The sequence below is a fragment of the Leucopleurus acutus genome (assembly GCF_964270905.1).
Source record: "Leucopleurus acutus genome assembly, chromosome: 21".
In the NCBI taxonomy this organism is placed as follows: Eukaryota; Metazoa; Chordata; class Mammalia; order Artiodactyla; family Delphinidae; genus Leucopleurus; species Leucopleurus acutus.
The window spans coordinates 15,443,341-15,458,689 of record NC_139163.1 but is presented as its reverse complement, the minus strand read 5'-3'; the positions used below and the strand labels follow the sequence as shown (position 1 = coordinate 15,458,689).

Genomic DNA, 15,349 nt, shown 5'->3' with positions numbered 1-15,349 from the left:
ACGCGCAGGCTCAGTAGTTGTGGCTCATGGGCCTAGTTGCTCGCGGCATGTGGGATCTTCCCAGACCAGGGCTCGAACCCGTGTCCCCTGAATTGGCAGGCAGATTCTCAACCACTGTGCCACCAGGGAAGCCCAGCAGTGTTTTTTTTTTTTAATAAATATTTTTAATTTTATTTATTTTAAAATTTATTTTATTATTTTATTTTTGGCTGCCTTGGGTCTCTGTTGCTGTGCATGGGCTTTTCTCTAGTGGAGGCGAGCAGGGGCTACTGTTCCTTGCGGTGCGCGCGCTTCTCATTGCAGTGGCTTCTCTTGTTGCAAAGCACAGGCTCTAGGCATACAGGCTTCCGTAGTTGCAGCACGCGGGCTCAGTAGTTGTGGCTTGCGAGCTCTAGAGCGCAGGCTCAGTAGTTGTGGCTCATGGGCTTAGTTGCTCCGCGGCATGTGGGATCTTCCCGGACCAGGGCTCGAACCCATGTCCCCTGCATTGGCAGGCAGATTCTTAACCACTGCGCCACCAGGGAAGCCCTATTGCAATGTTATTTTAGTTGACGTACAGGAAGAAAATCTATCCTCACACGAATACATAGTTGGAAAAGGGGAGAGCATTCTAATACCTTTTTCAGATAATTGTGTTTTTCTTTTTTTTGAAATTATATTAATGAACATTTGTCCTCTGTAACATTAAAATCCATTGATCTGTCTTATACTTTGAGTTCACTTTACCCTTGCATAATCTTGTAACATCATGCATTGGTCTTTTGGAAAACAATTGGTTCACCGAATTTGCAGATTTTCCAAATGTTGACACATTTCATTATGCAATAGCAAAAAAAACCCAGTTGTTAATATTGCTACCAATTTCATCAGAAAAGACCAAGTAGTGGGAAACTGTCAAGCTTAGAATAGTAGATACAAGTTTTCCAAAACTCTCATTTTTGCTTTAAAGCTCCAATTTTATCATTGGGAACTAATACACTCACTTGGTTTCCTTGAAATGACAGGGTCATTCTGTCAGTGTTTGAGAAAATGTCTTTCCAAATCACTACATCTGAATGACCACAGTTTGTCTCATTTGTTCTTTCTACTAAAAATGACCTATGAAAAAACGCCACTAGTATGGCTTACAACTCAAACAATCATAGAAAATGCTTTTTTGTGAGACAACCATTGTTTTTCCATATGCAGCATAAATGCTTTACACATATTTTCCATCTTGTCACCCAGAATGCTAAGTCTTGTACTCAGGGTTGAGATTTAATACTTTACTATTGCATCAAGAAATAAGAATGTTCTTAAGTAAAACAGGCTTTTTTTTTTTTCTTTTAAACTGGGAGCATGGAAATAGGTAGAGATTTAAAAAATACAATAAATGACTATGGTGCTACTTCCTTGATTAATGGTAAGACACCAGCAGTTTTATCGACTATCAGTGCAAATGTCAACACGGTGAAAAGGCAAATCAAGTCTGCTGCTTTAATATGTACCCTAAAAAAATAAGTGTCATCACGTATATAAGAGTAACAACTTCAGACATTTTTTTTGAAGTTTTGCATATCTTAACAATTAAAAGAGGGCGAAGAGATTGATTGGTTGATGATCAAGTTTGGGTGGAATTGAGAGTGTGAGAGGCAGAAGAAGCTAATAAATCCAGAAATGGAAGTTTGGGAGTTCTGCGCTCTGGCAGGTCAATTCCTTTCAAGAGCTATTGTCAAAAGAACTGGCTAATGAGATGGAATGGGCAGATGTAAATTAGAGAATTTTGATCAATTAATACTCGGTGTTATGGTGTCACCCAACAACGGCTAGAGATGGGATTAAAGAAGGAAACTAAGGCAATTCTTTATTGGGAAGGAGATTCCCAAATTCAGTAGGTAATACATTTTAAGAATATAATTAAAATGTTTCTAGTGAAAAGGTAGAATTGTTGCTCAAAGGTAATCAGAATTATCTGGATGTAAGAGATTATAGATCCCTTGTTCTGTTTCCTTAAAATCTGTATGTACATATGTATATCTGTGCATATGTACATATATACATGTATATATGAAAAAATATATGTATATGTACATATAAATGTGTGCAATTTCGCTTTACTATTTTTGAAAAGGTTTTATTTATTTGGGGGGGTTGTTTTATTTATTTATTTATTTTAAAATCTATTTTATTTATTTATTTGTTTGTTTTGGCTGCGTTGGGTCTTCCTTGCTGCGTGCGTGCTTTCTCTAGTTGCAGCGAGCCGCTGGCTACTCCTCGGTGCAGGGCGTGGGCTTCTCATTGCGTTGGCTTCTCCTCTTGAGAAGCACGGGCTCTAGGCACGCGGGCTTCCGTAGTTGTGGCTCGCGGGCTCTAGAGCGCAGGCTCAGTAGTTGTGGCGCACGGGCTTCGTTGCTCTGCACCATGTGGTAACTTCCCGGACCAGGGTTTAAACCCTTGTCCCCTGCATTGGTAGGCGGATTCTTAACCACTGTGCCACTAGGGAAGCCCTATTTACTTTTTAAACGAACACCTTTTAATGGCCAAGTCTCTAGTGAGACGTGCTTTGGGCTTCGGGCGCAAAACTTGCCTTACCTCACTCAGGCGCATGCGCACTTAGGGAGCCAAAAGGGCGCTTTTCTCATGTATGCGCACCTTGAAATCTGAAAGTAAGCCCTTCCTTAAACGTGGTAACCCGTTGCCTCACCTTTCTATGGTTTAAGGAGGCATACAAGGAGGACCTTGCTTTTTGGCTCGTGCAAGCACTGGGTGAGTGATTCCTTTAATTTGCGACCTGAGGCTAGGCTCTGCCTCTGCCTCCCCTTAGTCCCGGAAGCTCTTAAGTTCCTCTCATGCTCTTTGCAGCAGTGTGTCTTCTTTGAGCACCATTTTTTTTCTTTTCTTTTTTCTTTTTTTTAAGGCCATGCCGCATGGCAGGTGGGATCTTAGTTCCCTGATCCGTGCCCCCTGCAGTGTAAGGGCTTAGTCTTAACCACTGGACCACCAGGGAAGTCCCTCTTTTTTTTTTTTAATGACTTGCAGGGAGGTGGCTTGCTGTGTTGTCACTTGTAAATAATTTTCAACCAATTGCTTGAAATTCTTAGGAAACTTGATCGTTCATGTAACTCCTGTCTCCTTTCCCAAGCACGTGGCTGCCAAAGATTTGCTGGATTTGAGGAGTCCAGGATGCACTGAGCTGCTGACGCTTGACTGCGGACTGAGGTTAACAAGTGTATGCACTAGAACACTGCCACTCTTTTTCTTTTCAGAGTACGGGGAGGTGTATTCCACATCAGAAGCAGCCCAATTTTCAACTAGGGCCACCTGCCGGCATGTCCAAAAGGCTCCGCTCCCAGTTAGAGCAAGAAATCCCAGAAGATGCCCACTATGAGATACATCTGGAGCCACCACTGCGGTTCTGCCATGATGACCAAATCACGCTTTGTGACAAGTACTTCACGTCCCAGGAGCACAAGAATCATGTGGTATATGGAGTACAAGAGGCTGCTGAGAATTATAGGGTAAGCTTCATGCAGATCCCAGACCACTGTCATTCTGGCTGCCTCCTCTTATTTATTACCTTATTTATTTGGAGGACAGATATTCTGATCCTCCAAGACCATTCCCTTAGTTGATGTTTATCAAAGAATACTAGATAAGTACCATATTTAGACCTTCAACTTCAAGGCTAGGAAAACATTGTAGTCAGGGCTATTGGCCTTTCAGTTGTTTAAGGTTAGGAATCTATCTGTTGTAAAGCAATTACTTTACCTGGAATTCTGTGATATATTTCTCTGCAGAAGTTATTCCAGGAGATATTGAACACATTGAAGGAGAAACTTGAAGTAGCTAAAAGCATATTGGCTGATGAGCAAGAAAGAATGGTGATGATGCAGGTCAGTGCTTATCTTGATCCTTAGGGGGAAATTACCCATAATGTTGGATAGCAAATAATATAAACACAATCAAATGACAAAGCAGGAAAAACTACTTGAAATCCATAGGTAGGAAAAGTGTTAATTTCTTCACGTGTAAAAAGCTCTTAAAAGTCAATAAGCAGGGGACTTCCCTGGTGGTCCAGTGGTTAACACTCCAGGCTCCCACTGTAGGGGGCATGGGTTCTAACCCTGATTGGGGAACTAAGATCCCACATGCCGCACAGCCAAAAAAAAAGTCAATGAGCAAAAGACTAGAAACTCCACAGAAAAATGATCAGACATGAGAGTTCACAGAAAAGAAAATGCAGATATCTTTTGAACATACTGAATTGGTCCATAAGCTCATGGTAAGAGAAATACAAATTAACTATATTAAATTTGTTAGTGAGATGGCATTTGCATCCCTTATTGGCAAAGACTGATAGCACAGTTTATAACAATGCCATAGGAGAATGAGCATCTTATGTACTTTTTTTGGTGGCCATGTAAATCCTGAAGCCATTTAAAGGGCAATTTAGGAATTACTATTCCAGGGTGGGGGGGTATAAATTAGGAGTTTGGGATTAACATATACAGTACTATATATAAAACATATATATATTTAGATCTATAAATATACATATTTTATATATAGGGAGAAGAATCTGAGAAATACATGTGTAACTGAGTCACTTTGCTGTACACCTGAAACTAACACAACATTGTGTCAACTATACTTCAATAAAAAAAAAAATAAAGAATTACTATTCAAATTGAGGAATCACCATCCATTATGCACATTTCACTTCTAATTTCAGACCCTCCCTTCATATGTAACTGTTCTGCTAGTTATACTAGATTCTCATCCAGTTGAGGATGGTAGGCATTTTTTTCAGCTCCAAGCACCATATATTAACAAATATTGGGGTCCCACTGTTTGCCAGGAGCTATGCTAGGTGCTGGGGATACAGTAGTGAAAAGAAAAACAAAACAAACAATCCTGGCCTTGTACAATTGACATTCTAGTGGAGGTAAACAAGTAAAATGTGTAGTATGTTACATTGTTAAGTGCTGTACATTTTATTTAAAAAAACAGGAAAGAGTGATGAGATGTACTTTTAAACAAAGTGATAAGGACCTTGTCATTCCAAAATTGGTTTTGAGAAGACTCGAGGAGGTGAGGAAGTGAGCTGTGCAGTCATGGGAAGAATATTCTAGGCAGAGGGAAGGGCAAGTACAAAGATCTCAAGACTGGTGTGTCCTTGGTTGGGGTTATGAAGGAAGTGGAGGCTAATAGGTGATGAGATCAGAAGGCCACATCTTATAAGGAAGTTGATTTTCTTTTCTTTTTTCTCTCTTTTTAAAAATTTATTATTTTTTAATGAAAAAAGGAAGCCAGTGGAAACTTTTGAACAGAGCAGTAATGTGATCTAACTTCCATTTTCGTAGGAATAGTCTAGCTGCTGAATGAGAATAAGACTGTAGAAGGGTGAGAGCACAGGTGGGGGGACCTGAAGGGGACTCTTTGCAATAGTCAAGGACAAGTAATGGTGAACTGCGGGGGAGGGGTGGTAGAAGTGGTGAGAATAGTCAGGTTCTTGATAAATCTTGACTCCACAGAGTCTCAGGAGGTTAAATATGGTCATTAAACTGACTACTCCCAATGGATGTCTTTAGCTCAGACTTCCCGGTGGTGGGTTTTCATGTCCAACTTCCTGCCTAGCATCTCTCCTTGGATGGCTAACTGACTAATCAAAATTGACATATCCCACACTCAGCTGCTGATACCCTCCCCACTTCTGGAGCCTATCCCTTCCGTACTTTTCCTTTCTATGTTTTGGCAACTGTATTCTTTGTCTAAAAACCCTAGAGTCACCTTTTGATTCCTCTTTTCTCACACCCCCTATCCAAAGCATCTCACACCCCCTATCCAAAGCAGCAAAAGCCATTGGTGCTGCCTTCTGGTTTTCCTGGTCTCCTTTTTGGTCACTGAGGTTGTATAGATTCCTCAGTTTTCTAAGTCAATTAACATTTCTTCATCTGCATTTCATGTCCTAAGATAGTAGTGATGTCTTGGCTGATGTTGACTCTGAAATTCTCTTTGTCCTTTGTATTATGTATCTGTTACTTCTTCCCCTGTACTTTTATATTTCCTTGTCTTTATATTAAAATTATAGATGGAAAGTAACCATAGGTATTTATCTGTGGTGTTTAACCTGAATTCTGTCATCTATGGTGAAGGAAGAAGAACAGAATTTTAAAGCGATGATTGAGTCTGAATATAGGATAAGGTTCTGGTTGATGATTGAAGAAAACAAAGTGAACTTCCAGAGTCCACAAGGGTGCGGATTCAACCTGAACTTGAGAGAAGCCAGTCAGAACCAACTGATGGAGTTTGCCACAAAGCTAAAGGAGAAGTTCCAGGAAATACTACAGGTGAGATGTGAAACATGGCATCCTAACAATATTTGGGAAATGAGAGAAAGAAGAGCTGAACAGTATGTCAATTCTAGAATAAGACATCCACTGACAACCATGGATCTATTAAAAGAAGGGATATAGTCATCCAGCAATTCTATTTCTGATAATTTATCTCGCAAATATACTTACATGCATATAAAAAGACACGTGGGTAAGGAAGTGCGGTAAAATTAATTCAGTATAGAGCCGTGGCTTTGAGGTAGTCTTTGAAGCCAGATTGATGAGATTCGTATCTGGGTTCTGCAATTTACTAGCCTCTAGGTGACCTTAGACATGTTGCTTAACCTCTGACTTGGTTTCCTTAGCTGTAAAATGAGGATAATAGCCCTTAGTTCATAACATTGTTGTGAGGCTTCAGTGTGATAATCTACATAAAGCTCTTTAAATAGTGTTTGTATGTGTGTACATTATTGTGTAATGTAAGTATTAGGTGTTACTATAATATTTGTTGATAGGAAGAGAGTACATACAACCTGTATCCATCAATGTTGGACTCATGAACTACATTGTACAGGACATACAATGGAATGCTCTTCAGCATTTAGAAAAGATAACATGGCTCTATATGTATAGATAAGGAATGCTCTCCAAGAGCATATTATTTATTAAGAAAAAAGCAAGCTGTCAGATCAACAGTGGAGTATGATATCACTTAAGTTAAGAAAAACATAACATGGAACATTCATGTATTTAACTAGGTGGAGCTTCTTTGCAAGGATAGAAAGGAAACTGGTATCCTTTTTGGTTTGATTATCTATTTTATTCTCATCAGTGAATTTAATTTTTAATTAAATTATAATAATTCATAGTTTTAATTTAATGAAGGAAATAGGAAACTTCCTGAACAAAACTGCACAGCAAAAAAAAGTGATCTGTTTTAGGTCCAGGTTGTGAACTGATTAAGTAGACTATGTGGATACTGTCCACATCAACATAAATATATTGTGTCAAAGAATCAAGTTTCTATTGAGGTGTCTTGCTTGACACAGAGGAATATCCTGGCCTTGTCTAATTATTTCTGTTTCTGGGGTGGCAGGCAGTAAAGCAGATTTTTAAAGAGATGGTTGAATTAGTGAATAAGAGAAATTGTCAGCTGTTGAATAGTAATAAGGATGCTTCTGCAGAGACTGAACTGTTTGGGGAGAGAGAACATGAGTAAACTGAGGGAGAGTGAAGTCAGGCTCTCTGAACAGATCTGCGGCCTCCAGAAGGTCACCACAGAGCTGGAGAAGAAGTGTGGGCAATCTGCCTCAGCGTTGCTCCAGGTAAGATTCTGGGAATAACCTTCACTACAGTATTTGAGAAATGAGAAGTGGACAGTACTTATTAGGGGCCAGTTCTAGAACACAGTACCCAGTGATCTTCAGTCATACGTGAAGGCTACCAAAAGCATTATGACTCATTATAAAATCATAGTATGTATAGAGCTGCTTCACCGATCAGTAGTAAATATGAATTGAGATGTCCTTTAATAAGGTAAATAATTGGTTAGTCAAATTATGATGTATCCCTACGATAGAATATTCTGCAACCATAAAAAAACGAGTAAAGCAGTTCTAAATGCACTAAAAGATTATCTTCAGGATATCTCATTAAGTGAAAAAAACATACAGAAAACTTTTTGTTATTTAGAGAATATGTATAAGCATATATGCTCATTAACATTCAGACAACCTCTGGCAAAATAAACACAAACATAGTAATCAGCAGTAACCTTGGGAAACAAGGGTGAGACTTACTTGTATAGTATTGTTTGTTTTTTAAACTGTTTTGATTCTTTGTAGTTTTTATTTTTTTATTTTTGGCCAGGCTGCGCAGCTTGTGGGATCTTAGTTCCCCAACCAGGGACTGAACCTGGGCCCTTGGCAGTGAGAGTGCAGAGTCCTAACCACTGGACCCCCAGGGAATTCCCAGTATTGTGTATTTTAAATTTTGTTGAGTAACATGCATTACTATTTTCAAAAAGTAAATTTTTATCTTTTGAAGACTGTTTATATCCTTCTGCCAAGCCCACATTTGCAATATGAGTACTCTGAGAAGCCCCTGCACATAAATCCTTAGGTTCTGTTCTAGAGCCATGCGTAGTTCCAGACAGTGCAGATAGGTGTGACCGAGTTATGTTCAGTTCCTGACCTGGTTCCAGCCACTATCCCCAGCTTAGCAGGCTCAATTATTTTGTTGTTTGTTTGTTTTTTAATAACTAATGAGTTTATTATTGTTTTAAATGAATGACTAAAGAGCAATTTCTAAATCTTTCCAACTTTAAATTCCAAGAAGATAAACAGCAAGACAGAGCCCCATTGCAGAAATGCCCCGGGGGCCTCAATCAATCACAAGGCCCTGGAGTCCGGGAACCTCTGTTTCAGGGGCTGAAGAACAGGGCAGCCGGCAACCCCAGGGTCTGGGTGCCCCACCATGCCCGTGGCTCCCACCCCTGCCACCTGCCAGGCCCCCCCCAGCCCCTCCCCACAGGGGGCTTCCTTCTGGGCCTACTGGGCCCGCCACCCCCAGGTCCTGAACCCGCTGCCTCTCAGGAGTCTCCGAGGGCGCCCTGCCCCTCCACCGGCCGCCCCTGGGTTCCCACCCGCCCAGGAACACCCACGCCCCAACACCCACAGGGGACAGAAGCACTTGCGGCCACACAAAGGCCCATTCCCACACCCAGCGTGGGTCAGTGGCCCCGTCCCGTGCGCCCCCGGGTCCCCCCCTTCCTGCATCTGCCCAAGGCCTGAGTGGGTCACCACAGGGCTGGCTGGGGCCCAGGGTGTCCCAGATGTACCCCCGCCCTGCCACCCAGGGCTCAGCAGGACCCTCTTCGGGGAACAAAGCCCACGCTTCCCACAGGTGGACTCTCCTGGGGCAGGGACCCCCAGAGCCCGCCCCCCCACCCCATGAGGCTACGCTTGTCTCTGTGGCTGCAGGAAGCCTGGGCGGAGGACGTGGGGCAGCAGGCTCAATTCCTGCCAGCCCCAGGACAGAAAGCAAATAGACGGGCAGAATTTGAATGTGGAGCATTGTGAATTTGAGGTATAGAAGATTAAATCCCTTGGGAATATAACAGTGATTTCAAGCATTTTTCTGACTTTTCCTATTCAGTGTCGAACTTTGGTATCTGAGAATTAGCACCATGAGGCTGAAGAAATTACATGGAAATCGAGTTTCATTATTATAAGAGAAAATACTTTCACGAGCACAATTCACAAAAGGCTTGGCTTAAATACCCGCTAGTAATTTTGTCTCTTTTCACCCCATAGAATGCAAGATATTCTTTGGAAAGGTAAGTTATTCATTTTGGAAACACTTAGGTCAGATTCACAATCTGATTTGTGAGCACACAGGGGTTAGAGATGTTGGGGTGCGGATAGCAAGGCCATGTAATGAGATCCATCCTCTGGATGGAGGGGCCTGCGGTCTACACAGGTAACTGAGATTGTCCTTTCTTTAACAGGAGTGAGTCCCTACTGCTTCAGTGTCTAGAGCCCGCCCGAATCACAGACCTGAGTTTATGCCAAATAACAGGAATGAGCAAAATGCTAGAAGTGCTGCAAAGTGAGTTGACACACATCCATGATCACAGGACACTTTACATTTGTATTTGAGGATAAAATGAACATCCTACCATAAGTGAAATTCCAGATAGCTTAAGGATTTAAAACGACTCTATTTGCAAATATTTCTCTCCTGTGGTTTATATTTTCATTTGCCTAATAGTGTCTTTTGAAGAGCAGAAGTTTTAGATTTTGAAGTTACCTTTTTCTTTTTTAAATGGTGTGTGCTTTTTGTGTCCTAAGAAATCTTTTTTTACCCCAACAAAGATTTCTTTCTAGAATTTTTACAGTTTTAGTTTTTGCATTTAGGTCTATTGTTCATTTAAAGTTGTGTGTTCATTTAAAGTTGTTTTTTGGCTGCACTGTGTGGCATGCAGAATCTTAGTGCCCTGACCAGGGATCAAACCAGTGGAAGCACAGGGTCTTAACCACTGGACTGCCAGTGGGACCCCTAAAGTTATATTTATGTACGATTCGAGATATGGTACAACTCCCCTCCTCTTTTAGTACATGTATGTATCCAGTTGTTCCAACATCATTTGTTAAAAATCCGTGGGCACATATGAGCAGATCTACGTCAAGTCTAATAGGTCCATTGATCATTGTATCTATCCTTTTGCTAATACCACGTTGGCTTGATTGATTACTCTACAAAAAGTCTTAAAATTGGGCACTGTGAGTTCTTCAGATTTGTTCCTTCAAAAATAATTTTGGCTACTCTAAATTCTTCACATAAATTTTAAAATGAGCTTGTTGGCATCTACAAAAAACCTGCTGGGGTTTTGATTGGTATTACACTGAATCTATAGAACAATTTAGGGATATGGTGGTATATCTCCCTTTATTTAGGTCATCTTTGATTTCTCTCAACAGTGTTTTGTAGTTTTCAGCTAATATTGTACATATTTAATTAGATACCTAAGTATTTTTTAGTTCTATTCATGGAATTAAATATCAACTTCTAATTGAAATTTTATTTATTTCTAGTTTATCGATGGTATATAGAAATATTCATTTGTGTATATTGATTGACATTGTATCTTACAACTGTGCTAAACTGATTTATTAGATCTAGTGACTTTTATAGATTTTGAGGGGATTCTCTACAAAGATATTCAAGTAACCTATAAATATAGACAATTTTTTTCTTCCTTTCTGTAAGACTTTTCTGTATTCTTCTTACCTTTTGCACTTACTAGCGCCTTCAATATGATGAATAGGAGTGGTGAGAATCATCTACCTTCTTCCTGATCTTAGGAAGAAAGAAAGCATTGTTTTTCACCTTTAAGTTTAACGTTAGCTGTAGGTTTTTCATAGTTGTCTTTTGTCAAGTTGAGGAAGTTCCCTGTCTACTCCTGATTCACTAAAACTTTGTATCATGAACAGATGTTGAATTTATTAGATGCTTTTTTCTGTATCTACCAAAATATTTATTTTTTTCCTTTATATATTGATATGGTGAATTATATTTGCTTCATATGTTGAACCACCCTTGCATTCCCAAGATAAACTCTTGGTAATAATGTTTTAGCCATTTTACATATTGCCAGATTCAATGTAGTAATGGTTTTTAAAGAATTTTTACATTTATGCTAATGAGACATATTTTTCTGTAGCTTTCTTGTAATCCATTGGCACTTTATTTAATACATTTTATTTCTATTTCTAGATAATGTATTTAGTTCTTTGTCAAATCCACTTAGTCTTGCTTTCTTTAGTTTCCTATATTCTGTAGATACTTTTAAGTTTTTCTTTTTTTTTTTAAGCATAGTAAGCAAAAATTATTGTAGAGTTTGTGCCTGGCAATTCCAGTATGTAAAATTCTTCAGATTTTTTAAAAATAAATTTATTCATTTATTATTTTTGGCTGCATTGGGTCTTCGTTGCTGCAAGCGGGGGCTACTCTTTGTTGTAGTGCACTGGCTTCTCATTGCAGTGGCTTCTTTTGTTGCAGAGCACAGGCTCTAGGCATGCAGGCTTCAGTAGTTGCGGCATGTGGGCTCAGTAGTTGTGGCTCACAGGCTCTAGAGCGCAGGCTCAGTCGTTGTGGCACACGGGCTTAGTTGCTCCGTAGTGTGTGATATCTTCCCAGACTAGGGATCAAACCCATGTCCCCTGCAATGGCAGGCGGATTCGTAACCACTGCGCCACCAGGGAAGTCCTTCAGATTTATTTCTGCTAGTCTCACTCAGTAGTACTTTTTTACTTTGAGTGTGTGGTTAATGATTTTTTTAATAGTAAGCTTTCCTTTTTTCCTTAAATATTATTTTTAGAAGTTCTTTGAGGACAGAAATGAAGGTGTACATACTTCTAGAGAAAATCTGCATTTATTTCTGCCAGTCTTCTGGAAATACTAGGAGCCTGGGACAAGTTGAAATTTAAAATTCAAGGCTTGTGGCTTTTAAGACCACTTTAATAATGATATGAATTAAGTGCAGAGATTTAAGTTCATTTGCCCATAAAACTTGCTGCTGGATTAGATGTTAAAGAAAGAAATCAAGGACTACTACAGGTTTATGGCTTGAGCAACTATAAAGCAATAAATGTTCTACTGAAAAGTAGAAACTGGGAAGGGATAGGTTTGGAGTTCCATTTTGGATGGAGTATGTTTGAAATTTCTGCGTTTTGTTCAACTGGTATTTGTCAACTTTTTTATGGAGTAAGTCATGAACATATAGAAGATATTTAAAACTGAGGCTATATAAAGGCACTCAGGGGAAAAGAATACAAGTAGTGAAAAGTAAGACCCAGGACCAATCCCTGAGAAATCAGAATATTTAAAAGTTGAACAGAAAGAAATGAGAAGGAACAGTTAGCGATATGAAGGCGCATACCACTTTCATTCACATATAAGAAATCACAGTGAGCGTTCTTGATCTCAGCTTGATTTTTCTGGAGGATTCTCACAGGATTTCTGGCCTCTGATATGTTCTCTTTTGATTTACTCAATATTAAGGGCCTGCTGGCAGCAGTTTCTAAGTATCTGTCACATCTTGGTGATATTTAAGATGAAGAAAGCAGTTCAGTCACAGGATAGAGCCATGAATTAACTGGTCTATTAGAAGACTTAATGTTTCTGGCTGTTCCAGGCTTGGAGAAGATCTTTAGGGACTAGAGTTGGGTCTCAGGTGATACTGGGCTAGGACTGAGTATCAGGTCATTTTTATAGCCTGGCAGAATTCCTTTCTGTTTTGAGAGGTATTTCTAAACCTCTCCGTAGTTCATTATTCATTGTTTTGTTCTTCTTCCTCAGATAGATTTCATTTTTATCTCCTTCCATTATCTTATTGACTTTGTTCCTCTGTGATGTCCATTTCTTTTTTTTTCTTTTTTGGCATTGGAAGCACGGGAGTCATAACCACTAGGCCACCAGGAAATTCCCCCATTTCTTGAAACAGAGCTTAGGGGTCCCTTTATCTGCTTACTTTTTTTTTTTTTTTTGCGGTACGCGGGCCTCTCACTGTTGTGGCCTCTCCCGTTGCGGAGCACAGGCTCCGGACACGCAGGCTCAGCGGCCATGGCTCACGGGCCCAGCCACTCTGCGGCATGTGGGATCTTCCCGGACCAGGGCACGAACCCGTGTCCCCTGCATCGGCAGGCGGACTCTCAACCACTGCGCCACCAGGGAAGCCCGGGTCCCTTTATCTGGCTCTCCTAGATTGCATCTCCCATATCTGTGCCTGAGACCCGTGCCCACTCATGAGGAAGCCCCTGCATGTTAGAAATCATCAGTCTCTGGTACTGACAAGCCCCTAGGTTAACTAAATTTCTTTCTCCCTGCAGGACCTATAACTTTGGACCCTAAGAGAGCTCATCCCTGTCTGGTCTTATCTGAGGATCTGAGAAGCGTGAGACTCAGAAATGTGCAGCAGGATGTACCCAGTCACCCAGAGAGATTTGACTTCAGCGCCACTGTGTTGGGTGTGGAGAGCTTCACCTCAGGGCGGCACTACTGGGAGGTGGATGTGGAAAAGGCAACACAGTGGCAGCTGGGCGTACACGGAAGCTCTGCCAGCAGAAGTGCTTCCGGAGATAAAGTCTTATTCACAGGATCCATTATGGGAACTGATTATACTTTCTGGGCTTTTCCCCCTTTAAAAAGGGTTTCCTGGAGAGAGCAAATGCACAGAGTTGGAGTTTTCCTGGACTATGAGTATGGCCAGATATCCTTCTATGATGTGACAAAGAGATCCCTCATCTATAATTTCTCTGATCTCGCCTTCCAAGGAGCTCTCAGGCCTGTATTTTCTCTTTGTATTTCAAATAGAGGCATGAATTCAGACTCTCTGAGCATCTGCCTCCCTCATGTTTCTTCTTGTAATGGTACTTTTAGCCCTCAACCTTCTTTGGTGTGAAATCTAAGACCACAAGAGGCCAGAATATTACAAGCATGACTTTATATAAATTATTTTACAAAGTAATCCAATAAAAGATTTTTAGCACTTGAGTTGGAACCCAGGTTAACACCCCAGAGCCTTTGCATTCATGTGGCTTTCAACACGCATTTCGTGGAAGAGGTTACATTTAACCTGAATCATGGATGATAATAACTGAAGGGCTCCACGTTAATTAGAACAGCAAATGCCTATGCAGCATAAGATTGGGAAATTAGAGACGGAAATAGTCTGGGATCCTTAAGACTAGGTTAAGGACTCTAGAGATTTCTGAAAACAGAATTGGGTATAATCAAGACTTTAGATTTGAGGCTATCATCAGAGTGACATGTAGAATGGAGACATCCTATTCCTGACATTGTCAAGACTTCTAACATCACTCCAAATAGAGGACAACTTAAGTTCCCTGGATACCTTATCTCAGTGGGGAGGAGGTGTTGCAGAAAATGTATTTTAAAAATATTTCAAGTATCCAACTTCTCTCTTACAAGGAAAATTAGATTTCTTAAAAGAAGCCTGATAGTTCACTGCTTTGAAAAACTATTACATTAAGTAATGTTGTAGTGGTGTCTTATATTTGCCTTCAACTTTCTCTATTTGATAATCAACTGAAAATTTTTTGCTAGAGTCTTGTTCAGGGGTGGTCATACAATGCTGAAAAGACAACAAAAATATTTATTAGAGGGACTTTTATCATAGTGTATCTCCCTTTATGTTTTTAACAACCTATAAGTGTGTATTGATCTTTATTGTTCAAATGTAGAAGCTGAGGCTCAGAGGTGATTTAATTTTCCTAAAGTCACATAGCTGTTAAGTATCTAGTAAGTGACAAGGGTAAAGAATTAAACCTGGATCATCATTTTAAAAGCAAGCTCTGTCTCAAATTTGTAAAAAATGTAAGCCTGGAAAAAGTCATTGCATATCTTCACATCAAATCACAAGACTTAAGGGGAGAGTAGCCCTGATCTGAGAAGTGGGGTTTAGCTCAGGTGAGTGAGCTGGAAGTTAGATGATCATTTGAAACATTGAGATT

General features: G+C 40.2%; 1 protein-coding gene across 1 annotated transcript; it reads left to right on the top strand.

Annotated features, from left to right (window-relative positions):
- Positions 1-3,256: 3,256 nt before the first annotated feature.
- On the top strand, positions 3,257-14,277 carry TRIML2 (tripartite motif family like 2; the record flags this gene model as incomplete). The annotated part of the gene is given in 8 exon segments (XM_082863625.1): positions 3,257-3,497; positions 3,777-3,872; positions 6,135-6,329; positions 7,411-7,484; positions 7,486-7,639; positions 9,629-9,651; positions 9,823-9,923; positions 13,706-14,277. Coding segments are annotated over 8 exon segments (1,404 nt in total). The 5' UTR covers positions 3,257-3,308.
- Positions 14,278-15,349: the final 1,072 nt, after the last annotated feature.